At 45.7% G+C, this 26,408-nt stretch overlaps 1 protein-coding gene across 5 annotated transcripts in view; it reads right to left on the bottom strand.

The window, feature by feature from the left end:
• Positions 1-505: 505 nt before the first annotated feature.
• The window catches only part of LOC126266784 (irregular chiasm C-roughest protein-like), a 1,732,081-nt gene continuing 1,706,178 nt past the window's right edge, over positions 506-26,408 (bottom strand). For all 5 annotated transcript variants that reach the window (XM_049971325.1, XM_049971326.1, XM_049971327.1 and 2 more), the window contains 6 exons: positions 23,595-24,180; positions 19,519-19,649; positions 15,598-16,015; positions 9,608-9,718; positions 9,245-9,525; positions 506-2,754 (listed from right to left, as the gene is read on the bottom strand). In XM_049971325.1, coding sequence (XP_049827282.1) covers positions 2,320-2,754; positions 9,245-9,525; positions 9,608-9,718; positions 15,598-16,015; positions 19,519-19,649; positions 23,595-24,180 — 1,962 coding nt within the window. In that variant the 3' untranslated portion in view covers positions 506-2,319. The remainder of the gene's footprint in view (positions 2,755-9,244; positions 9,526-9,607; positions 9,719-15,597; positions 16,016-19,518; positions 19,650-23,594; positions 24,181-26,408) is intronic.

Below are 26,408 nucleotides of genomic sequence, written 5' to 3'. Positions count from 1 at the left end.
GGCGCCAAGTTGGCACCAATGTGTGGACGAAGAGTAATTGTGGTAAATAGGCCAAAGTCGATAGCTTAGGTTGTAGCGGCGGTTCCATCTGACAATCTGCTACGACTCTAGGCGCGCGATAGTAATATTTCACCTCTTTCACTTCAACCATACAGGTACTCAAGGCTTACCAGAGATCTAAAGACACCGACTACGTCGCAAGTAGACTATTGGATTAGAAGTTGTAAGAAGTTTTCATTCTGCATTTGCTTAGAAGTGTGGTTGTTTCTTCCTCTGTATTCCATGGTTGCATTTCGCCGAGTCACGTTCTAGTCAGTCATTTCTCTTTGTGTGTGTGTGTGTGTGTGTGTGTGTGTGTGTGTGTGTGTGTGTGCATGCGTCTGATGTATTCACTCGCCGAATGTATATAACCATGCTTGTTGTGCTCTGATGTGTGTCTGGAGTGTTCATTTTCGTAAAGTGAATTAGGGATGGTGTAGCAGGAGCAAAGAAAGAAACTGTGAGCTGTCAGTCACGAAAGTCTCATATTGCTTTATTAGGACAGTTTTCTCCTTTGAAATCCAAAAAGTGTGTAAGAAAAAATGACGACGTTGAGTCAAGTTCAATAGAAACAGAAATGAATCTACAATCGAATGAATCAGGGCCATAGGCAACGTTCTTTTTTATATATAAAAGGCTATCTAAATAACATTCTAATAACCTGAATTTCCTTAAAATACTGAGGAATGTTTCTTACTTGTTGGAAACACATTCAACGTCACCACTTAAACAACACCTTCAACAAGAAATGGTTAACAGTGAATGCTTGAACTCTAGTATTTATTTCACGTAGGAACAGTCCAGAGCTACTCACAGTAGAGAAAGACTTTTAAGCTTCTGATAGCGGAATTCTTTCGTTGCTGTGCTTCCATTTTATTAACTTAATAAAATTTACACGACTCTGGCAAATATTTTTATACAGTCATGTACATATTTACACACACATATATATTATATGAGAGAGAACTATATAAAAACAATTAGGCCCAAACACACAACATTTACCACGCTGTGCTAAAGGCAGTCTTCATTCAACAGCAACCGTAGCATAAAATAATTATTGTATCAACACAATTAACCATTTCGTTTCTTGTTCTAGAAACACGGCTGTAGCAGCAGCATATATCTTGTCCTCCTTTTTTTTTTCTTCCAGAATGAATGCACTCTACACAGATCAACACAATTGATCATAAAACGACCTCTGGCACCACTACTTCAGCACCAGACAGACTGGCCTGCAACATTATAAAAAAATTCATCCTCTTTTTTAACGGTCAACTTTATTAGCAGGAGGGACGGGAGATCGCTATAAGTCGTATTTTCGGTCGATCTAACTTTGTCTTGAGTGCCCGCTACAATACAAAAATAACCAACTGTGAGTAACAAATCGATGCGATAAAACACTCGGAACGCTAGACAAGAAGTCTTAATAGCACTGGAGTCTCGTTCGTGTCCTCCGCTTTACCTACAGCCCTGGTACAATTGACATGGAGTATAAAGTCTGACTACAAGCCATTTGGCAACTAACTCGATAGATCCTCGTACTTTTTTTCCTCTCCATTGTAAAAAAAATGACACAGAGTCCAAAAGCTGAATAATTAGGCCCGAATACTTTTCATTCTTTTTTTTAATTTCTTATTTTTGTTTATTTAATGGACTTAACATTTTTTTCTCAAAGTGGAAGAAATTCCAAAATGACGATCTGATAGCAAACACATTAAAAATATTATTCAAATCACAGTTAAGATATTTACATACGAGTTAAGTTCGGCTGCAATGCGTATAGAAACAGAGCGATACAACAAGCCTTCGGTCGACCATTACATTACATCGAAGCGGACTGAAGCCTGTCGATGGTGGTTACCTCGCCACTACTGGAGTTTAGGTAACTCCTCGCTCACTACTTGCATCGTCTCTCGCGTTATGGCACAAGTCAAGTCTCGGCAGCCACAAACAGAACGTCAGCGGGAGACTCTCGGGTCAGAGCACACGCACTGCTTCTAACACCGCTTTTTTTTCAAACGGCGAACACCTGCACATGCTACGTTCTTTCACGGAAAGAAAAATATACCACGACAGCGTCTCTTTGCACTTCGTACAGGAAGTTGTTTGGAAATTTTATTTTACGTTTAAAAAGTCTTTGGTATCCGCGCGCGACTTGGGGAAGTAGTGTTCTTGGTGGTTGGGAGGGAGGGGGCTTGGGAGGGGGGTTTACCGAGTGGAAGCTCTTTCGACAATCGCGAGGACCTGGAGGTGGGGCGCCCGCGGGGGGAGTCGGCATTATACGTGCGTGGCCAGCGTGCCCCGTTTGACGGCGGCCGGCTGCGAGCTGGGCACGATGTACTGCGACGTGGGCGACGAGGGCAGGCGCGCCACCTGCGGCACCGCGCCGTTGCGGGCGGCGGAGGCGGCGGCAGCGGCGGCGGCTGCGGAGGCGGCGGCGGCGGCGGCTGCGGAGGCGGCGGCGGCGGTTGAGTAGGGGGGCGGCGCGGGCGCGCCCACCGGCTGCTGCGCGCTCAGCGGCAGCGGCAGCGGCAGCGTGGCGGCGCCTGCGGGCGGAGCGCGCAGGTAGGGGTTGCCGTAGACGGCGGAGTAGCGCGGGTCCACAGGCGCGCCCAGCGACTCGCGGCTCGTCTCCAGCGCCAGCGTCGCCGGCGGCGTGTACTCGCGCGAGTAGTCCACGTACGGCACGTATCCGTTGTTGTTCTGCCCGTCCTGCAACAGCGAGGCCACACTCGTCACGGCTCTTCCAACAATACCCGGGTCTCTCACGAGCAGAACTCGGCAAATGCCAAAACCCGATTTCCCAGAAACCTAACTCAGAGGAAGAGGCGTCAAAATAAGCTGAAACGTGTCTCATCATATTGGTAGACCTCTACATCTACATTTATACTCCGCAAGCCACCAACGGTGGCCACTGTCATTACCTCCCTTTCCTGTTCCACTCGCGTGTGGTTCGCGGGAAGAGCGATTGCTGGAAAGCCTCCGCGAGCGCTCGAATCTCTCTAATTTTACATTCGTGATCAAATGGTTCAAATGGCTCTGAGCACTATGGGACTTAACTGCTGTGGTCATCAGTCCCCTAAAACTTGGAACTACTTAAACCTAAATAACCTAATGACATCACACACATCCATGCCGGAGGTAGGATTCGAACCTGCGACCGTAGCGGCCACGCAGTTCCAGACTGTAGCGCCTAGAACCACACGGCCACTCTGGCCGGCTACATTCGTGATCTCCTCGGGAGGTATAAGTAGGGGGAAGCAGTATATTCGATACCTCATCCAGAAACGCACCCTTTCGAAACCTGGACAGCAAGCTACACCGCGATGCAGAGCGCCTCTCTTGAAGAGTCTACCACTTGAGTTTGCTAAACATCTCCGTAACGCTATCACGCTTACCAAATAACCCTGTGACGAAACGCGCCGCTCTTCTTTGGATCTTCTCTATCTCCTCCGTCAACCCGACGTGGTACGGATCCCACACTGATGAGCAATTTCGAGTACAGGCCGAACGAGTGTTTTGTAAGCCACCTCCTTTCTTGATGGACTACATTTTCTAAGGACTCTCCCAATGAATCTCAACCTGGCACCCGCCTTACCAACAATTAATTTTATATGATCATTCCACTTCAAATCGTTCCGCACGCATACTCCCAGATATTTTACAGAAGTAACTGCTAACAGTGTTTGTTCCGCTATCATATAATCATACAATAAAGGATCCTTATTTCTACGTATTCGCAATACATTACATTTGTCTATGTTAAGGGTCAGTTGCCACACCCTGCACCAAGTGCCTATCCGCTGCAGATATTCCTGCATTTCGCTGCAATTTTCTAATGCAGCAACTTCTCTGTATACTACAGCATCATCCGCGACAAGCCGCATGGAACTTCCGACACTATCTACTAGGTCATTTATATATATTCCGAAAAGCAATGGTCCCATGACACTCCAGACACGCCAGATGTTACTTTAACGTCTGCAGACGTCTCTCCATTGAGAACAACATGCTGTGTTCTGTTTGCTAAAAACTCTTCAATCCAGACAAAAAGTTGGTGTGATGTTCCGTAGGCTCTTACTTTGTTTATGAACTGTATCGAACGCCTTCCGGAAGTCAAGGAAAATAGTATCTACCTGCGAGCCTGTATCTAATATTTTCTGGGTCTCATGAACAAATAAAGCGAGTTGGGTCTCACACGATCGCTGTTTCCGGAATCCATGTAGATTCCTACAGAGTAGATTCTGACTTTCCAGAAATGACAAGCTACGCGAGCAAAAAACATGTTCTAAAATTCTACAACAGATCTATGTCAGAGATATAGGCCGTCAGAGATATAGGCATTTTCTGAGAAAATGACGTTCATAGTTTTCGAGGTTATTTATGCGCCTTTTTACCGAGCAAACAGTTCAGTCTAAACCCGATTACTGCTTTTGTTTCGGTTTTACTTTTTGCCAACTATGTCCATATTGGAATACGTAACTGACGTTCTCCTGATGTATATTGAAATGACGTTGTCCTTATTCGTCTACTACGTGTATGGCAGGTGAATGAATTTAAAAATAAAACCAAAAAATAAATGGAAAAATGATCTGAAATTTTTTCAGTGAAATTTCTGCAGCGTATTTTGATTCATAATCAGCTATAAGAGCCAGTTTTCGGAAAAATGATGCGCCATGCTCGCTTCACCACGAAATTATTGACAACGCATTTAATCTTCAGCAATGTTAACGACGCTTCTTTCCCAAATTAAATTCATACGACGACATGTCGCTGTGATAAACCTGCCTTCGCCCGATGCTTATGGTGCTCGGAACTTCTATGTTTCGGCTTGTTGTGAAACCCAGTAGTAATTTTGCAGCTAATATAACGCTCCTGTATTCCCTAACTTGATACAAAACACTCGTGTAGTAACCTTCTACGGACATGGGGAGATAAACAAAATAAAGTAATGTAAAATGAATTAAACAATAATCGGGTTTCGAACACGGGACGAAAAAGTGAGATCGCGACGCTAGGCACTATGGCGCCAGTTAGGCTGTGCTTTTAGCGCGCAGGAAGGTATCTAAATTACATCGAAAACTTTGACATTCATTTGCTCAGAAACGGTTCCATATCTACAGGTAATCAATTATTTAGGCTCCTCTTCACTGAGCGAAGTTACTGGGAACTCACGTTATGGCACTTGCCGAGCTCTCCTCGTCAGCTCAACATCTCATCCATATGGAGGTTTTGCTTTTTAATTTACAAATGCGAAGGCTTTGACAACTAACGTCAATGTGAATAAAAACTTTTCGGGCATTAGAACGCCTCATTTTGCAGCTAAAAACCACTGTTAACCGTGGAGAATTTCTAAAAGATGGCAAACATTGTTAGTTGACCTTACTCCTAGTCTTCCAGAAGATAGACCTATCCAGTAGCAGATCCAAATTTATTTGAAGTGCTTATACACTCCTGGAAATGGAAAAAAGAACACATTGATACCGGTGTGTCAGACCCACCATACTTGCTCCGGACACTGAGAGAGGGCTGTACAAGCAATGATCACACACACGGCACAGCGGACACACCAGGAACCGCGGTGTTGGCCGTCGAATGGCGCTAGCTGCGCAGCATTTGTGCACCGCCGCCGTCAGTGTCAGCCAGTTTGCCGTGGCATACGGAGCTCCATCGCAGTCTTTAACACTGGTAGCATGCCACGACAGCGTGGACGTGAACCGTATGTGCAGTTGACGGACTTTGAGCGAGGGCGTACAGTGGGCATGCGGGAGGCCGGGTGGACGTACCGCCGAATTGCTCAACACGTGGGGCGTGAGGTCTCCACAGTACATCGATGTTGTCGCCAGTGGTCGGCGGAAGGTGCACGTGCCCGTCGACCTGAGACCGGACCGCAGCGACGCACGGATGCACGCCAAGACCGTAGGATCCTACGCAGTGCCGTAGAAGACCGCACCGCCACTTCCCAGCAAATTAGGGACACTGTTGCTCCTGGGGTATCGGCGAGGACCATTCGCAACCGTCTCCATGAAGCTGGGCTACGGTCCCGCACACCGTTAGGCCGTCTTCCGCTCACGTCCCAACATCGTGCAGTCCGCTTCCAGTGGTGTCGCGACAGGCGTGAATGGAGGGACGAATGGAGACGTGTCGTCTTCAGCGATGAGAGTCGCTTCTGCCTTGGTGCCAATGATGGTCGTATGCGTGTTTGGCGCCGTGCAGGTGAGCGCCACAATCAGGACTGCATACGACCGAAGCACACAGGGCCAACAACCGGCATCATGGTGTGGGGAGCGATCTCCTACACTGGCCGTACACCTCTGGTGATCGTCGAGGGGACACTGAATAGTGCACGGTACATCCAAACCGTCATCGAACCCATCGTTCTACCATTCCTAGACCGGCAAGGGAACTTGCTGTTCCAACAGGACAATGCACGTCCGCATGTATCCCGTGCCACCCAACGTGCTCTAGAAGGTGTAAGTCAACTACCCTGGCCAGCAAGATCTCCGGATCTGTCCCCCATTGAGCATGTTTGGGACTGGATGAAGCGTCGTCTCACGCGGTCTGCACGTCCACCTCGAACGCTGGTCCAACTGAGGCGCCAGGTGGAAATGGCATGGCAAGCCGTTCCACAGGACTACATCCAGCATCTCTACGATCGTCTCCATGGGAGAATAGCAGCCTGCATTGCTGCGAAAGGTGGATATACACTGTACTAGTGCCGACATTGTGCATGCTGTGTTGCCTGTGTCTATGTGCCTGTGGTTCTATCAGTGTGATCATGTGATGTATCTGACCCCAGGAATGTGTCAATAAAGTTTCCCCTTCGTGGGACAATGAATTCACGGTGTTCTTATTTCAATTTCCAGGAGTGTATTTTTCACTAGCATTACTGTTGCTGGGACACGACATACCTCAGTATGGCCCGGGCAGCTGTGTTTGTTAGCCCTTTTGATGTATTTGGCCACTGCAGTGGACAGTTCTATTTTCAGCCGATAATTCTAAAAGGTTTGTAAGCCTCTGGGCATAGCGTACTTTATAACGGACTTCTCTTCTACGTGTCTGAATTCCAGTGCCATCTGTTGACCAATGTCTGAACCACCAACGCACGCTCAAAGTGTCGGTCACGCACATATTGTGACTGAATAGGCCTCCTTACTTAGCCTCTATAATTACATACATTTTCTATGAATGTTCAATATGATTCTTGTATTTTTTCCGTTGAAACAGGTTTCCACAACTTCAAAACTGGTTTTCACCGTAAATTATCGGAATTACAGTTGTCATGGTTTAAAAAAGTCGCCAACGACGTGGACGAAGTGTCTACAGCCGTCCTCATCTCTGGTTTCCTACAACAATCCATATTCTGCTTATATGCTGTTCTAAGCTTTCGCTCTCATTTTTTACAATAATTTGTCATTACTAACTACTTGGATTATTTCAACAATGATCAAGAATTATAAAGAAAAACTCACCATCGAGAAGATTTTCGAAATTCTGGATAACAGTGATACAGAATACTTAGATGAAGATAATTGTGATTGTGATCCTCATTCTGATATTTTCTAACAATCAGACCTTGGAAGAATATGTTTCTGTCAGAAGTCTTTGAGATAATGCCTCTGTTGAATAACTATATGCAGAATCATGGATTATGGCACGAAAACAACCATACTGAAGAGAGGCAGACCTTCAAAGGAAGCCCATTCACGCCGCCGCCTCGTGAAACTCTTGTTTGGCCGGACATGGGGATTGCATCCTTCCGCCATCTTCCACACCTACAAATGCCTCGTCCGTCCTATCCTCTGTTATGCCAGCATTGCCTGGATCTCTGTACCCACCTGCTTTTACAAGGCCCTCCAAATCCTCGAAGGCCATGTGCTCCACCTTGCCTTCTGCTCCGCCTTGCGTTCCATACCCGCCTTGCTTTCCACACACAGCTGCTGTATGACCTCATCCCCTTCCTGCACCTCCTCCTTTTCCTCCAACATCTCCGCATCCTTTACACTGTCCACGGCTTGATCTCCCCCACCCCCTGGTTTCTTCCTTTCTCTTCTCCACCCCCCCCCCCCGCCCGTTGCCGCGCCTCTATCCCTGTATCCCTCCCTCTCTCCACTTCCACACTCTGTATCTCCTTCATCAGGGCCATTTCCAGCACCTCCCCCTTCCAGACGTTGAACTTCGCCGTGACATCCACCCCCTCCTTTCAACGGTAACCTGGCCTTGTTCCACCCTCACCTTTCCCACGGCCCCCTTTTTCCTCTCCTCTCCTCTCCTTCTCCCGGAGCTGATTTTTCTCCTTCCCTCCCTGAGTCCTTGCACTCCCTTCTCGACTGCTTCCCTCCCACATCCTTCCCTCCCTAGTCCATTTTGGCGCGCCCCCCACCCATCTCCTCCCCTCTCTACCTTCTTCCCTCCTCCCCCCCTCTGCTCCCCTCCCTCACTTCTTCCCTCCTCCCTCGTCTCTCTGCTCGTTGTCCTCAGTGTACTACGTCAGGCTTGAGTTTGGCGCTGTTCTGCTGTGCGTCAAGAACTGTGATTTTAATTGTGTGCTGGACTTATACATTGTGCTATTGTCAGTGATTGTTATGTGCTACGCCGTTCGTCGAAACTTTTATGATCCAGTGTGTGGTTTTGTTTTGTGTGTGAAAATTTTTTACGGTTTGTCTCTCCATTTTACAGTCTCCCCTTTTTTTCTGTTCTGTTCCATAATGTTCCCCCTTTTTTTTTAAGTCTATGTACGCCATATTTTCTCCTTTATGTTATTTTAAATGTTTTCTATTGTATGATTAATGTCTTTTGGCTGAATAGCAGCACATATGCTGCTGCCAGCCCGCCCCGGATTGGACATTGAAATACAATAAACGAAAAAATAATCTTGTCGTCAGTCTTGTGATTCACTCTGAGGATGGCCGGACGATATGCGGCCGAAATATCACTGGAGAAAATTTTATTTGCGCGCCTGCATGCCCGAAATTTAATGGAGTATTAAAGTTACTTGTTTTGTGAATAAAACCGTCTTTTCTTGCGGCAGCTGTCAGAAAACTTCAGTACAGGGCAAAGCCCATAAGCTGTTGTGTTTCGTAATACTGTCAGTTACGCAATTTCAGTCGTAATTTAAGTGTAGATGTTCGAGTCTCAGAAGGCTGTAACGGAATTTCGAAAGAGCCTGTAAGTGTAGAGGAGGTGGGGAGCAGTGGCGCACCTTGTTGGGGTAGGGCTGGTCGCTGAAGTCGGCCGAGTACCGGTAGAGTGCGTCGCCGCCGTTGACGGGCAGCGCCACGGGCCCGGCGAGCGGCACGCCGACGCGCGTCACCACGCTCTCGCTGCCCGTCTCAGAGTCGGGCCCGTATTCCAGCTCGCAGTGCACGTTGCTCACCGACGAGCCCGTGCGCAGCTCCATCTTCAGGTCCGAGATGTTGGACGACCGGTCCGACTCCTTGCACTGCTTCTCCGCCTCTCTGCTGTCTGCCGCGCTCGAACCCACTGCCGGAAGACGAGCATTAGTCGCGCTGCCTTGTGCGTACGCAGAACACCGCTACCAGAATGTTCCATTGCGGCACCTTACCTTTCGGCTTCTTCTCCCGCCTTTGGCACAGGATGATGATCATGGCGATGACGATGATCACTATCACGCCTCCGATCACGCCCGTCAGGATCATCAGCAGTGGGAAATTTTCTGCAAAGTAATAACGCACAGCTTTAAATATATATACCTGCAGATAGGAGTACATTAACTTGAGAACCAAGAAGAAGAACTGTGCATGACTTCGTCACCGACATCGTTCCAGAGCTAGCCAACAGCCAACGTTATTAACCACGAAAAAGTTGCTACAGTGATACCTTTTGTATTGTCGAGACTAGTCCGTAACCAAAGATGATCTTCGTTGGATCTACACGTACAGGGTGGTCAGAAACAGTTCGAAAACATGATAAGGGTGTTGCAGAGTAGGTTGTGCTGAGAAATATTTGTTAAGAATAATTTGATACGTTGCGTCGTTTCCGAGTTCAATACCACCGAAATTGGCCAATCAGGCCGTTGCGCGCGCAAACTCAAGCGGACTCCCATATACACTACTGGCCATAAAAATTGCTGCACCACGAAGATGACATGCTACAGACACGAAATTTAACCGACAGGAAGAAGTTGCTGTGATATGCAAATGGTTAGCGTTGCAGAGCATTCGCACAAGGTTGGCGCCGGTGGCGACACCTACAGTTCACAGTTTCAGTTCGTGGAAATTGCTACATCCGTGCACAAAACTATTCTGTCAAATAATTTAAATGTGTAACTGCAATGTATGGACTCTTCTGATTTCTTTTTTTATTTCCCCTTTAGCATTGTCTCTTACTGCGGGAGGAGTACCGACAAGCAAATTACGAAAACGTACCTCAGGTGCCTACATCATTTTCAACTCTTGTTTGCAAATATAAACAGTTGAGTATTTTATAAGTGACGTACTCTTGAGCTTCCAAAGACGTAATTATTCCCGTGAATATACTTTTTTCCCAGAAAGCTGCAAATGCTCATTTACACATCAGTAACGATGAGTGTGTTTCGCTTACAACCCGAGGGCTTCACTGATTAAACATTCCATTTAGCTACTCAAGCGTGATTATCCTTCTCAAGTGTTAAGAGAGTACACTATATTTTAGAGGCAATGTTGCTTCTTTGCTCTCCTTTCTGCCCACTGGAATCTTGTCGTTCCCGTCTTACTTGAGGTCATTAACGTATTGCGAAGTCCCTTACATGTGCCATTACAATCTTCTCATCATGAAATAAGTCGAGAGAAAGTTTCACTGGCTTCTTTCGATATTTCTCTCTTATTGTACGAAAAGAAGATATTTCCTGAGAAGTATAACAGGTACAGTACTTCATTAGATAGCAAGAGAGTAGACTGTTTCCAGTAAATCAGCAAAAAGGAAATGTATGAAGAAAGAAATACAATCTCAGCGGAATTTTTGAATTTTTGCTCGTTATACGTAACGTTTTGGGTTATAATGTATCTCATTGTGTGTGTGTGTGTGTGTGAGAGAGAGAGAGAGAGAGAGAGAGAGAGAGAGAGAGAGAGAGAGAGAGCAAATAACCGTTGTGTCATCCTCTTATGAACCATGGATTTATTTTGATCACTTCAGTAACATTATTACGTATTTACTTTTTGTTGAAGCGGGATTTCCTCACTAGGAATTTTTTGTATGGGAGCACTTAAGAACTACGCGTTAGTCTTGAAACTGGTTTTAACAAGTAAAGATGTCAACTGCAGCTATTGAACATTTCCTCAATAAGAGATTTTGTATCCCCTTTGGAAATGGAAATAAGGATTCGGCGTCATTGGGCGGGAGGCCCCTTACAGGGTAGGTCCGGCTGCCTTGGTGCAGGTCTTCTTACATTCGACGCCCCATTGGGTGACCTGCGCGCCGTTTGGGGGATGGAATGATGATGAAGACAACACAACATCCAGCCCCAGAGCGGAGAAAATCTCCGAGCCAGCCGGGAATCGAATCCGGTCCTGTAGGACGGCAATCCGTCACGCTGACCACTCAGCTATCGTGGCGGGTTGACACAGTCGAAGACAATAAAGAAGATTAAAAATTGCTAGCTTTATTCGCGACTGATGTTTATTTGAAGAAATTGTATGATTTCCCAAGTTCGCTCTGTGACTTAAAATGGGTACGAGTAGGCGATGGGGTGGGGGTGGAATGGGTAACACATCAAAGATTTCTTAGTCGAAGTGAGAGTAAATTGCTTTCGTTGTATTTAACCGTTTCATTTTGGTCGTGTTTGTTACTACGCCGTATAATTCTGCACTGATAACAGCACTTATCGAGCTTCTGTTGGCCAATTACAATGCATTGTACTGCGTCACCTGCTAGGGAGAATTACGCTACTTCGACGCTTGTATAATCCTGTGTCGAGCGGCGAAATAGCGGTGTAGTGTTCATGTGCACCGGGCTGTAGCCACACACCACACACCGAGCGAAAAGTGCAACAACAGCATATATTTGCACGTATAACAACGGCACGCAACACGGGCTCGAGCAAGCGAAGTAATAACGCAATTTACCGCCCCATGATGGAGCACAGACTCCGAAACGGGCCGTAATCGACTAATAGAACCACAACGGCGGCTCGTAATAGTGTTTTAGTATTCATAATGGAATTACAACGTTTTCCCTTTCATGCGAACCAGCTAAAAGCAGACCTCTGACTCCGTAATAGGCGCCGGCCATGGAAGCAACGCACGACTGGTTCGCTGGAACGCTCCATCGCCCTATGTTGTTCACGTCTCACGTCCCTTGCTGAATCGTGTCATCGCGACACACGACGACGCAACTGAAATATCCACAAGATTCCTCCCACATCCCGAACATTCTCAAGTTCTGACAATGAACCATCACACCGACCTGTGGAACTACTTATTGGCTTGTCAGCGTAACAAATTTGTACATCAAAGGCAATGGAGTGTAGTCGAATTAAGTCACATGATGATAATTCGATTAGAAAATGAGACGCTGAAAGAAATAGACAAGTTCTCTTTGTGTAGCAAATAACAGACACTGGCAGAAGTATAGAGACACAATGGGAAAAGAAATATAGGCAGACGACGTAAATGATGAAGCGACTCATGAAGCCGGAAGCCTAACCATAGATGGATATCGATGGTTGTGGTGGTGGTGGTGGTGATTATGGTCATGGTGACGGCGGTGGTGATGAATGATGGATGACTGATGATGGATGATCAGATGAATGACGGATGGTGAATAAATGAAAGATGCTGAATGAATGATGACGATGATGATGATGCTGATGATGAATATGTGAATGAGAATGAATAGTGAATGAATGATGGTGGATGTATGAACGTTGAGTGATGTAGATGGTGATATGGATGATATTGCTTGTACTGACGATGATATTATTGTTTGCGTACTTTTTTTCTTCAATCCACTTGGTCCTGTTTTTACTATTAATTTATAGAAAAGCCACCTCTTTATTAATTCTCTTTCTTGTCAGTCATTCTTTTCGGTTCAATTTTTGCAACTGATTTTAAATTAACTTTCCAATGAGCTAGAGACCTGAAATTTTAGTCGTGACCCAGAACTGTAATTCAATGCAATATTAACTCGCTTTCTTGTTTGGTGTATGGCGGAGGGGACTTTGTGTACCACTGCCCTATCCCCTTTTGCCGTTGTAGTCGCAAATGTTTCCCGGGAAGAACGATTGTTGGACAGCCTCCGAGCGAGCTTGAATCTCTCTCATTTTTACCTACACGGCCTTATGTAGAAGGAAGCAATTTATTTGTTCCTGTCAGGTGAAGAGAAACTGAAATAAACCTGATATTTGCCGCATATCTGTTGTAATGTCATAAGAACGTTTGAAATCGATTAAAAATTTCGTACACACCAATACTAAAAAACCAGAAAATAGTTATTTAAATAAAAATGAATTTTTAATGTATAACTTTTTAAAATCGAACTGAAAAATGTAAAATAATTTTTTCTAACTCCACGTGCTGTAGATTGCTAACCCCAGGAAATTAGTCCTGGAACTTTATGACTGCGAATTTTTAGTAGCTCGAAAATGCTTTAAACATTTAAAATGCAAACATGGGATGATTGATGCATGAGTAGTATAACCTCTTACTATTAATCTACTTTTAAGTTGATACTACATGCACCACGTGTTTCGCTTTAAATCTTACAAGTATTTTCATGGCTGTTTAAAATTCACAATCACAAATTTTCAGGACTAAGGCCTACGTATGGGAATGGGGATCTGTTTGGGTCTATGAGACATTATTTTATAGTTTTTAGTGCGATTTAAAAACGTGGTATATTAAAAATTTATTTTTATATATTATTTGAGAAGTATTATTCTCTGGTTGTACTATCGAACAAATTATCTTTTGGCTGAACAGATTCCAGCCTACTACTTCAACTGTTTCTATCTGAGCTTCCACAACGTATTTTTTTCAACTTGTTCCCGATCATTATATTATTCTTTAATTTTCTGATGTATGTCATAATCAGGTGTTGCAGTCTTCTTGTTGGAAGTCTTTTTCGGTTTATAATACCTGCTGCCAAACTTGATCATTTCTCTGTTGCTTTACGGGCATTTCTGTCTGATGTTGATGGTATACATTATGAATGTATAAATGACGATAGTATCAATGAGCAAGGTGATCATATGGATGTTGATGCTAATCATGAATGGATGATAACTGAATAGAAGAATGATAAATAAATGTTGTGGATGAAACAGATGATGATTTTGATGATGAGGATTGTGGTGATGATAAATATACTGATGTTAATAATGATAGTATATATGACGATCATGTAGATGGTGGTGGTGGTGGTGGTGATGGTGGTGATAGTGAGGATGGTATAGGTAATGATCATATAAATTGTGATGAAATGGGTGATGCTGGTGGTTATGGCAATGATGATGATGATGATGTAAGTAACAGAACCCAGTACGCTGTCCTCGATGGTGAGTGTTCATCGGAGGTGCGGGTATCATCTGGAGTGCCCCAGGGAAGTGTGGTAGGTCCGCTGTTGTTTTCTATCTACATGATCTTTTGGATAGGGTGGATAGCAATGTGCGGCTGTTTGCTGATGGTGCTGTGGTGTACGGGAAGGTGTCGTCGTTGAGTGACTGTAGGAGGATACAAAATGACTTGGACAGGATTTGTGATTGGTGTAAAGAATGGCAGCTAAGTCTAAATATAGATAAATGTAAATTAATGCAGATGAATAGGAAGAAGAATCCCGTAATGTTTGAATACTCCATTAGTAGTGTAGCGCTTGACACAGTCACGTCGATTAAATATTTGGGCGTAACATTGCAGAGCGATATGAAGTGGGACAAGCATGTAATGGCGGTTGGGGGGGGGGGGGGGGAGGCGGATAGTCGTCTTCGGTTCATTGGTAGAATTTTGGGTAGATGTGGTTCATCTGTAAAGGAGACCGCTTATAAAACACTAATACGACCTATTCTTGAGTACAGCTCGAGCGTTTGGGATCCCTATCAGGTCGGATTGAGGGAGGTCATAGAAGCAATTCAGAGGCGGGCTGCTAGATTTGTTACTGGTAGGTTTGATCATCGCACGAGTGTTACGGAAATGCTTCAGGAACTCGGGTGGGAGGCTCTAGAGGAAATGAGGTGTTCTTTTCGTGAATCTCTACTGAGGAAATTTAGAGAACCAGCATTTGAGGCTGACTGCAGTACAATTTTACTGCCGCCAACCTACATTTCGCGGAAAGGGCACAAAGATAAGATAAGAGAGATCAGGGCTCGTACAGAGGCATATAGGCAGTCATTTTTCCCTCTTTCTGTTTGGGAGTGGAACAGGGAGAGAAGATGCTAGTTGTGGTACGAGGTACCCGCTGCCACGCTGGTGGATTGCGGAGTATGTATGTAGATGTAGATGGAGAACTGGCAGCGATACAGAAGTAGGATCAGAGTACGGGTTTACAATGTGTTAGTAAGTAGTGTACTTAAAAATGTATGGGAGATGGATTGAGGTGGGGGACAGACAGGCAGTGGCTACTTACTCTGCGGCTTGAGCAGTATCTCGACCATGTCGCTGCCGTAGGGGTTGGTGACGGAGCAGTTGTAGGCGCCGAAGTGGCGGTCCTGCGCGTCGCGGATGACGAGCGCGCTGCGGATGCCGTCGGCCGTGGGCTCCTCGAGCAGCGTGTAGTCGCCGTCGCCCGGGTCGAGCTCGGCGCCGCGGAACGTCCACATGACGTGGTCCGGCTTGGGGATGGAGTAGGCGACGCACTCGAGCCGCACCGTGTCGCCCTGCTGGCCGAACTGCGTGCGCTGGCTGCTGATGGTGGGCGGGCCCTTCAGGTAGACCGTCGCCTCGGCGCCCACCTCGGGGAAGCCCATCACGCTCGCCTTGCAGTAGTACCGGCCCGCCGTGTGCCGCTCCACGTCCAGGGTCAGGTTCACAGACGTGCCCACCACCTGTCCCAGCATAACAAACGAGTCACGGCTACCGTCCTGCCCTGCCTCGGAACGGGCAAAACATTTAACTAACTGCCAACGACAGACGACATACCTGAATAAAAATCGTATTTCAAACCACCAACAGCCACTTATAAGTCAATCTGTATTAACTGTCGGTAATTTACAGCCTGTATGGCGATGTTCTTACGGTGGCGTCAAATAAAATGAAAATAAAAAATGTTCAAATGTGTGTGAAATCTTATGGGACTTAACTGCTAAGGTCATCAGTCCCTAAGCTTACGCACTACTTAACCTAAATTATCCTAAGGACAAACACACACACACCCATGCCCGAGGGAGGACTCGAACCTCCGCCGGGACCAGCCGCACAGTCCATGACTGCAGTGCCCTCGACCGCTCGGATAATCCCGCGCGGCAAAATAAAAATAAAACTACCATGACGCCACAGTAACAACATAGCCATACAGGCTGCTGTAATTTCATGGCACGTCAGATGTTCGGATCCCAAAGCTAAGAAACATGTACTTATCAGCATCCTGCACGAAGCATATTGAAACAAAATTTTATTGTACAAGGTGTACAACTCTGCTTCCGCCATTTGCCGATAGGTGGCGACAACGGTAAGTAGCGGTCGAAACAGATCGTAGACGTCAGGCAGTTAGCTTGGACCTCGGTCAACATAACCTCATTCAAAGATTAGCCCTATAGTGTGTGCATCATAAAGTTGTTCTTGATCGGTTTACGAGCCTAATTCTCGTCATCTGCGGGAAGTGTTACTGTTTTGTTTCAGTATGAAGAAAACAGCGGCTGAGTCTCATCGAATGCTCTCAAGTACGTACAATAAGGACGCTATTAGTGAAATAACGTGCCCTGAGTGGTTTGAACGCTTCAATAACGGTGATTTTAACGTCGTAGACCGGCATAGTGGTGGAATAGAGAATGTTTTCGAAGATTCTGAATTGGAGAAACTGCTGAGTGAAGAATCGCGTCAAACTCAAGAAGAACTGACACGATTAGTGGGAGTGACACAGCAAGCCATTCCAAAACGTCTCAAGGCTATGGGAATGATTCAGAAAGAAGGAACTTGGCTCCCTTGTGAGCTGAAACCAAGAGACGTTGAATGGCGTTTGTGTGTTTGTCAACAGTTGCTTCAGAGGCAAAAACGAAAGGGATTTTTGCATCGTATTGTGACCGAGGACGAAAAATGGGTTAATTACGATAACCATAAAGGCTAAAAATCATGGGGATATCCCGGTTATGCTTCCACGTCAACGGCCAAACCGAATATTCACGGCTCCAAGACCATGCTCTGCATTTGGTGGGACCAGCTCGGCGTCGTGTACTATGAGGTATTAAAACCAAGTGAAACAATCACAGGCGCTCGTTATCGAACGCAGTTAATGCGTTTGAACAGAGCATTAAAAGACAAACTGCCGCAATACATCGAGAGGCATGATAAAGTGATTTTGCGGCATGACAACTCTGAGGTCAAAACGTTCTTGGAAACGTTAAAATGGGACGTTCTACCCCACCTCCGTATTCTCCAGACATTGCCCCCTCTGATTATCACCTGTTTAGATCAACGGCGCATAGCCTGGCTGAGGAACACTTCCGATCCCATGAAGAAGTCACAAACTGGATCGATTCGTGGATCGCTTCAAAAGATGAACATTTTTTTTTACGCGGGGTTCGTACACTGCCCTAAAGACGGGAGAAAGTAGTGGCCAGCGATGGAAAATGCTTTGAATGATACGTGTGCAACCAATTCGTTTCATTAAAGCCTCAAATATTGGGGGAAAGCGGCGGAAGCAAAGTTGTACACCTTGTATTTATTTAATTCCTGTCAGAAGCAAGCAGACAGTCGACCTTTACTCTTCAAGCACACCTTGCCTGCGAAAGATATCTGAGATATTAACAGAATACAATGTCTGTTATACCCTACAACGTCTGTCCAAAAAGTTCCGAGACTGATTTTGCTCCTGGCGTATAAATGCCGTCAGCGCAGTAACTACGATGGCAGGTTGAACTAACAACTGTAATCTTCAGGTGTGCATTCATCCAGTCACATATGAGCATGCAGTGTTAAGTAGTGGACGTGCGGCAACAGTGTGTCAACGTTGTTGTGTCGCAAATAGTATATCAAGTATTGCAGAAATTTTCCAGAATTTTTGAAGAAGAGAAAAGTGTGTGCAATGCCTGTGCTTCACATCGTGACTCCAAGAGGTGTACACGCCTGTCGCGACTTGACTGAAATGTAAGACGACATAACCGACAATCAACCCAATTTGATGCACGAGTTGCACAACATCGATAGTTTGATGGGGTTGTATGAACATTCTGTGCGTTGTACTCAAGCAAGGTCGAGAATATGTAGAACATCTGAGGCATTAAAATCAGCATAGTTAACTTATCTGTACTTTTTATTAATCTATTCTCGAAACTTATTGCGCTGTTGGGGTATGTTCCACTCATAATTTTTCAGCTGGTTTTTACATAGACACAACAAGCTTACTTTTATATGAAGTGACATTTATATTTTTCCTAAAATGGAGCTGAGAGTAAAGCACAATATATGCTTTAGCTTAGATAATGAGTGTCACATGGATTCCACCTTCCAGTGACACATTCTGAAGTAAAGAAGCTAATTATGAGGATTGTTCAGAAAGTAAGTTCCGATTGGTCGTTACACCTTCCAGCTACTTTCTCTAAGTAATCGCCGCTCCGGTTTAGACTTTTATGATGGGGTTGTACCAGCTTCCCAATACCCTCGCCATAGACGTCAGCAGTCTTTGCTTTCCGCCAGTTCTCTACGCTGGTCTGCAGCTTCTCGCCTATGCCAAAATGTATTCATAACCAGCTATACATGTGAGCAGGGTTGAAAATCAGAGGGAGCCAAGTCCGGGCTGTAAGGTGGGTGATCAACACTTCCCATCGGAACCGCAACAGAAGCACATTCTTTGCCTCTGCAGTGTGCCGCCGAGAATTGTCTTGAAGCAGGAAATGCAAGACAGTTGTGTTATACGGGGTTGCATGAAATCAGGCGAAACTTTCGGCAGACACTCATGCTTGGCTGGAAACTGTTCGTGCCGACTGAAAAGTGCAATGTCGCGCTATCGATGCACATATCAACTGCCTAACACGTCTGTGCATAGCTTCAATGGATTTTCACTGTGTTTTCCATTTCGCAACTGTTACTTTCTGGGCACCCCTCGTACGCCTGGAAAGTTCTGAACTCCAGTTTTCGCCACTACTGCCTTGTGTTTTCACAAACGGGCACACAATGCCAAGGACGGATCCAGTTTTCCAAAGAGAACGATCTGGATTTCCCCATTATAGCCTTTGGTGTGATGTCGGCAGCTCGTTGTTACTACCGTCGTCATCGTTCTTATCTGTCAGGCAGGTCAAGTTCGTCCAAATCCGACCGCCATTTTTGAAATGGCGTCAAAGCCGTGAGGTTACCTAGACTGATGAGCCATTGAGGTGGGTGGTGCGAGACTTACCTTGGAGGTGCCGTCGTCGTGTATCCAAACGATGTCCGCGGGAGGGTTTCCGTCCACGTCGCAGGACAGCGTCACCGTAGAGCCGGGGTCCGCCTGCACGCTGCGCGGTCGGCTGCGGAACTTGGGCCCATCTGCACACCACCACCACAGTTACACACCCATGACGCTCCACGGATTTCTATTTTTAATCTTCGACAGAAAAATGGTTCAAATGGCTCTAAGCTGGGATGTCATCAGTCCCCTAGAATTTAGAACTACTTAAACCTAACTACCCTAAGGACATCACACACATCCATGTCCGAGGCAGGATTCAAACTTGCGACCGCAGCAGCCGCGTGGTTCCAGACTGAAGCGCCTAGAACAGCTCGGCCACCGCGGCTGGCCATCTTCGATAGGAACAAATGCACTACAAGTACTAAAATATTTCAAGTTGTCTGTACAATATTCTGATCAAAAACTACCCGACGGATTTCAACAAAGTACAGGACCGGGGCGCGAATCCGAGACTTTTGTCTTTTACGGACAATTGCTCTACCAACTGAGCTACCTAAGCACGACTCACGACCTGAACTCACACCTCTACTTCTGCTGGTACATCATCTCCTGCGCCCAAACTTCCTTCATAACTTGCAGGAGTAGCACTCCTGGAATAAGGGGTATTGTGGAGACATGGCTTTGCCACAGCTCAGGGTATTATTTCCAGAATGTATTAATCCTGGATACTGATCATAAGTTTTCATTTCTATTTTCAATATACATTTTAGAACGGTAACGTTGTCGCAAATGTCTTAACTCGTATGACCGTCTCTAATGAGCTCGTTGTCGACTCGACGTTGAACACTAACCACCACCACCTTAACTCGTATGAGACAAAATAAAATGAGCACTGCCAAGGCACTGGATTCACATTCAAGAATATCATGGTTCAGTATCCCACGTAATCAACCACATTTAGGTATTCTGTGGTTGTCCTGACTACTGTAAGTGATGATAATGTCTATAACAAAGACAGAGAACATGGCGAACGTCTGGATCACGTCGCATCATTTATTTAGGGAGAATAATGAGAATCGTTATAAAATGGGAGTATCATGTGCATTCACCAGAGGGAAGGCTATCATAGACCCTCTCTACGATGATGCAGTTACTTCCATAAAGACACCGTTACTGTGTCTCTAATGGATATAAAGTAATTTGTAGAGACGATCATTATGTCTCTTATCTTGGTGCTGCAATATATCCGTTGCACATGTGGCTTCGTTGTCTAGGCTCTAGATGAAAAAGGTGTGGGTTTTGACTATTACAAGACTACCGAAATTATTAAGCAGAATTCCACGATTTTTTGTTTAAAAAAACAAATATTTACTGTCAGAACTTTGAACTCGAAAGTAATTTAGTAAATTTCACGATCTCGCAACACAAAAATAAAGTACCACGTGCATTGTGGACAAAACACGTTTATCAAGTAACACACACAAAAAGAACAAGTCTCGACCGTGGCCAAAACACAAGTGGTCGAAATTACGTTGTTGACTAAAGATCACAGAGTCATATCGACAAAGAACTTACGATTTCTATATCGATTACTGATACTGCATTTTTAAGTTACATGAAATATCAAATAGCATAAAGGATAATCAGGGGCAATAATAATACGGGTGACAAAATTGTTCATATAAATAAATGCAAGACAAACTTTTAGAAACAATAAAAGTCGTAATTTAAATATCGTGAACTTAAAAAACGAACTCCTAGGATCTTAACAGGTCGCTACGCCCTATAGGTAACTGCAACACACAGATACTCGGAGAACTTAAATAGGAATCTTTGGACGAAACAGGGCTCAGTTCTTTCGAAAAACTGTAGGGTATATTTAGATAGCCTGCATTCGATGAAGACTTAATGATGATTCTGCTGGCTCCTCTGTATTAAAAGTGTATTAATATGGTGGGGGATCATGTTTGCAAGTGGTAAAAGTCTCATTTTATAAAATGCTAAGTTTTTTCTATATCAGTTTGTCTCTTAATTTTTGACTGGATCTCATAATTCCGTGGATGAAGAAAATGTAGTTATAGGATACAGGGTTATTCGTGAAGTGCCTTCAGGGTATCAGAAAGGGACTCCAAGATTTACAGATAAGAGACACATATCAGAGGGTAGAGCATCTCTGCATGCTTTTAACTCGCATTACAGATACTCGATGTGGGAGCTGTTCGTGATGCAGGAGACGTCAGTACGGGCGGAAGAGCAATGTGAGTGATTCATTGAAGTTACCACTGCCCGGAGCATCCTGTTTCGGAAATTTGTTCATTAGGTTGCGCCTCTGCAGGCACGAGCCAAGTCAGTGCAATAATACGGAACGTCTAATTTGTCCACTTTTTCTGACATTAGGGACGGGACTGGTTAAAACCGATACCGGTATTTTAGTGCTTAATAACAGGTATTTTTCGGAATTTGTTTGGTCTCGGTTATAAAAAAAGTTCAAATGTCTGTGACATCTTACGGGACTTAACTGCTAAGGTCATCAGTCCCTAAGCATACACACTACTTAACCTAAATTATCCTAAGGACAAACACACACACCCATGCCCGAGGGAGGACTCGAACCTCCGCCGGGACCAGCCGCACAGTCCATGAGTGCAGCGCCTTAGACCGGTCGACTAATCCCGCACGGTTGTCTCGGTTATATGCGGGGTTTTTAGTTGTTTACTAATAACCGTATAAAAAACGGAAATATCAATTAGCCATAGCTGCAGTGCAAAAACTTTTTGTTCTCTAATTATACTTTTTTTAAATGTGTAATTTTCATTCATAAATTTCCAAGGCTTTGAAATATTGCATTGTTATTTTAATAACATTGCTTACGGAAACAAGTAACAAACACATGGCGTAAGAATTGGCTCAACATTGCTGAGCGAATATTGCGCTAGCACGGTAGCTCAGCGTGTTCGGTCAGAGGGCTGCGTGCTCTCTGTAATAAAAAAAACTGAGTCAACGATCAATTTGAACGGATGTCTTGTGACGTCCGCCCAGACTAAACGCAACGAACAATATCGAACAAAATGAAAAAAAGGGGACAAAAAAGTGGCAGCGTTGCTGCCTCTGGATCATGGGGTCGCAGGTTCGATTCCCTCCCGGGTTGGGGATTTTTCTCTGCTCAGGGAGTGGGTGTTTGGACTGTCCTCATCATTTCAACATCATGATCATTATTTGTGAAAGTGGCTAGATTGGAATGAGTAAAAAATTGGACTGTGCAAAAACTGGGACTTTGTACGGACGCTGATGACCCCGCAGTTGAGCGTCACACAAACCAAACATGTGAGAGCATATAAGGAGAAAACTTTAAACTTAACAATTAAATAATAGTTTATAATTACATATAGAAAGTAGCTGATCTCTTGCCTGAGTCTACAATAAGATACCTTTACCTCTTTTTGGCTTTTGAAACGCACAAATGAACGTGAAAAATAGTTCTTCAATCCGTTTTCAGTGTTTAGCACTGACTATTCTTGATGCTGAAATAGTGCTATGATTCTCGATTACAACATGAGTTTTGACTAGGGTTTCAAAATTAGGATCAATAGGAGACTAATGGTGATTTTTTTGTAGTATTCAAGCACTTATCACTTTTCGAGAAAAACAGTGGACGGTGGACTGACTAAGTTTTGTGTTATTTGCCTCTGTAATTTAAAATTTCAGTTCTGTATATCCTGGAACTGAGGGAGTGAAAATTTCGTCTTTGTCCGATTTCTGCGTTTATTATAGGAGATAATGGAAATGCAAAACCAAAAATGGGTTATTTCAGAAATCGGTTAGTTCGAGCGGTTTTAACACTCAAGTTAAACTGGGACCGGAAAAAAATTAAATACCCGAAAACCGGTTGTTTCAGCGACAACCGCCATCCCTATCTGGCATATGCAACTACGCCACGGTGCGTATTACGAATCAATATTTGAAGAGATGCTCTATACAGCGACAAGTGTGATTTTCCTGTACGTCTTGTACTTGTAAGCAACCCTGTTCGAAACATTTACAACACGTACTGCTGGGCAGCGTGTTTATGGGCGCGTACTTACAGTTTACGTCGAGCGTCTCCGACTCCTCGCTCTTGCCGACCGGGTTGTGGACCTCGCACTTGACGATGGCGTCGTGGTACCGCCGAGAGATGTTGTGGATGACCAGCTCAGTGGTGAAGTCGCCGGGCACGGGCTCGTCGTTGAGGTACCAGCGGTACGTCAGGTCGAGCGGGTTGGCGTCCGCCTTGCAGGCGAGGCGCACGTCGGCGCCCTCGGTGATACCGCCGCGGTGGCCGATGCTGGAGATGCCGCCCCCGATGCCGCCCCCGCCGCCCCCGTTGGCGCCGGCGCCGCCCCCCACCAAGCTGCCGGTGAGTCCGCCCGTGCCGGCGGCGGCGCCGTTGCTGCCCACGACGGCCAGCGTCACCTTGGGCGCGTACTTCACCTCGAGGCGCAGGTGCGCGCTCTTGTAGGTGCGCTCGGCCGTGTTCTGCGCCTGGCACGTGAACGTCGTGTTGTGGTGCTCCTTCTTGGGCGTCAGCTTCAGGATCGACTTGGCGGTGAAGCGCCGGCCGTCGGGCAGCGCCTCCACGATGTACTCGATGCCATCGCGCAGTACGTTGCCGAGGCCGTCAATCCACGTTATCTGTAACGTTTAGCAATATAATATACGGCCACTGTGCGTGAAAATCCGCCTGTACGTGACAATGTAGATGTGAATATGATGTTAAAACCCTCTTCCGATCACCACAGAATATTAAAGGTCTAGACGGCTCACTCAAAGATCCACTCGGGGCGCACATGCCTCGTGTCTGTAGCATTTACTATGAATGTAGGCTGCAGCAATTACACGACGGGCCATTCAAATTGCTACACCGAGAGGAAATGCAGATGATAAATGGGTATTCATTGGACAAATATATTATACTAGAACTGACATGTGATTATATTTTCACGCAATTTGGGTGCATAGATCCCGAGAAATCAGTACCCAGAACAACCACCTCTGGCAGTAATAACGGCCTTGATACGCCTGGGCATTGAGTCAAACAGAGCTTGAATGGCGTGTATAGGTACAGCTGCCCATGCAGCTTCAACTCGATACCACAGTTCATAGAGAGGAATGACTGGCGTATTCTGACGAGCAAGTTGCTCGGCCACCATTGACCAGACGTTTTCAGTTGGTGAGAGATATGGAGAATGTACTGCCCAGGGCAGCAGTTGAACATTTTCTGTATCCAGTAAGGCCCGTACAGAGCCTGCAACATGCGGTCGTGCATTATCCTACTGAAATGTAGGGTTTCGCAGGGATCGAATGAAGGCTAGAGCCACAGGTCATAACACATCTGAAATGTAACGTCCACTGTTCAAAGTGCCGTTAATGCAAACAAAAGGGGATCAAGACGTGTAACCAATGGCACTCCATACCATCACGACAGGTGATACTGCCAGTATGGCGATGACGAATATACGCTTCCAATGTGCGTTCACCGCGATGTCGCTAAACATGGATGCGATCATCATGATGCTGTGAAGAGAACCTGGAGTTATCCGAAAAAATGACGTTTTGACATTCGTGCATCCAGGTTCGTCGCTCCTGTCTGTGATGCAGCGTCAAAGGTAACCGCAGCCACGGTCTCCGAGCTGATAGTCCATTCTGTTGCACACGTCATCGAACTGTTCGTGCAAATGGTTGTTGTCTTGCAAACGTGCCCATCTGTGGACTCAGGGATCGAGACGTGGCTGCACGATCCGTTACAGCCATGCGGATAAGATGCCTGTCATCTCGACTACTAGTGATACGAGGCCGTTGGGATCCAGCACGGCGTTCCGTATTACGCTCCTGAACCCACCGATTCCATAGTCTGCTAACAGTCATTGGATCTCGACCAACGCGAGCAGCAATGTTACGATACGATACACCGCAATCGCGATAGGCTACAATCCGACCTTTATCAAAGTCGGAAACGTGATGGTACGCATTTCTCCTCCTTACACGAGGCATCACAACAAAGTTTCACCAGGCAACGCCGGTCAACTGATGTTTGTGTATGAGAAATCAGCACGTTGTAGGTGTCACCGCCTGCGCCAACCTTGTGTGAATGCTCTGAAAAGCTAATCATTTGCATATCACAGCATCTTCTTCCTGTCGGTTAAATTTCGCGTCTGTAGCACGTTATCTTCGTGGTGTAGCAAATTTAATGTCCAGTAGTGTACTTCGGGCAGACATAACGGTGCGTTTAGCAGCCCTGCCTTGAGCCCACCAAGTACGTTAGCCTGGGACACAAAGAAAAATGGCGGTCGCTGAGCACAGCTAGGAAGAGTGCCATTTGAACCGATGAAACTGCTGTGTAAGGCCAGTGGATTCTGGATCAGCGTAATAAAGACGCCATCGTAATTAGAACTAGCAACAGCCTCTTAAAGAGAGATGGTGACCATGCACTAATTTCTGATTTGGACCCAGAACTGGCGAAAATACGCTATGTGCGCTCGCAGCCGAGATGGATTACGACTGGCCACTCAGGGACTCTGGTCTGGCTCCAGACCTCGCATCCACTTCGCCTCTGATAAAAGAGGGTGGAGGGGGTAGGGCACTGCGTTACAGCATGTATGCAAGAATAACAAATATGCCCGCAATTATATACATAAATTAGTTTCTGGCTGTCCGCCCCCGGTAGCTGAGTGGTCAGCGCGACAGAATGTCAATCCTAATGGCCCGGGTTCGATTCCTGGCTGGGTCAGAGATTTTCTCCGCTCAAGGACTGGGTGTTGTGTTGTCCTAATCATCATCATCATTTCATCCCCATCAACGCGCAAGTCGCCGAAGTGGCGTCAAATCGAAAGACTTGCAACCGGCGAACAGTCTACCCGACT

This window comes from Schistocerca gregaria, chromosome 4 (assembly GCF_023897955.1).
Source record: "Schistocerca gregaria isolate iqSchGreg1 chromosome 4, iqSchGreg1.2, whole genome shotgun sequence".
NCBI lineage: Eukaryota > Metazoa > Arthropoda > Insecta > Orthoptera > Acrididae > Schistocerca > Schistocerca gregaria.
Note: the sequence above shows the minus strand (reverse complement) of the source record. Positions and strands in the feature narration are given on the sequence as shown.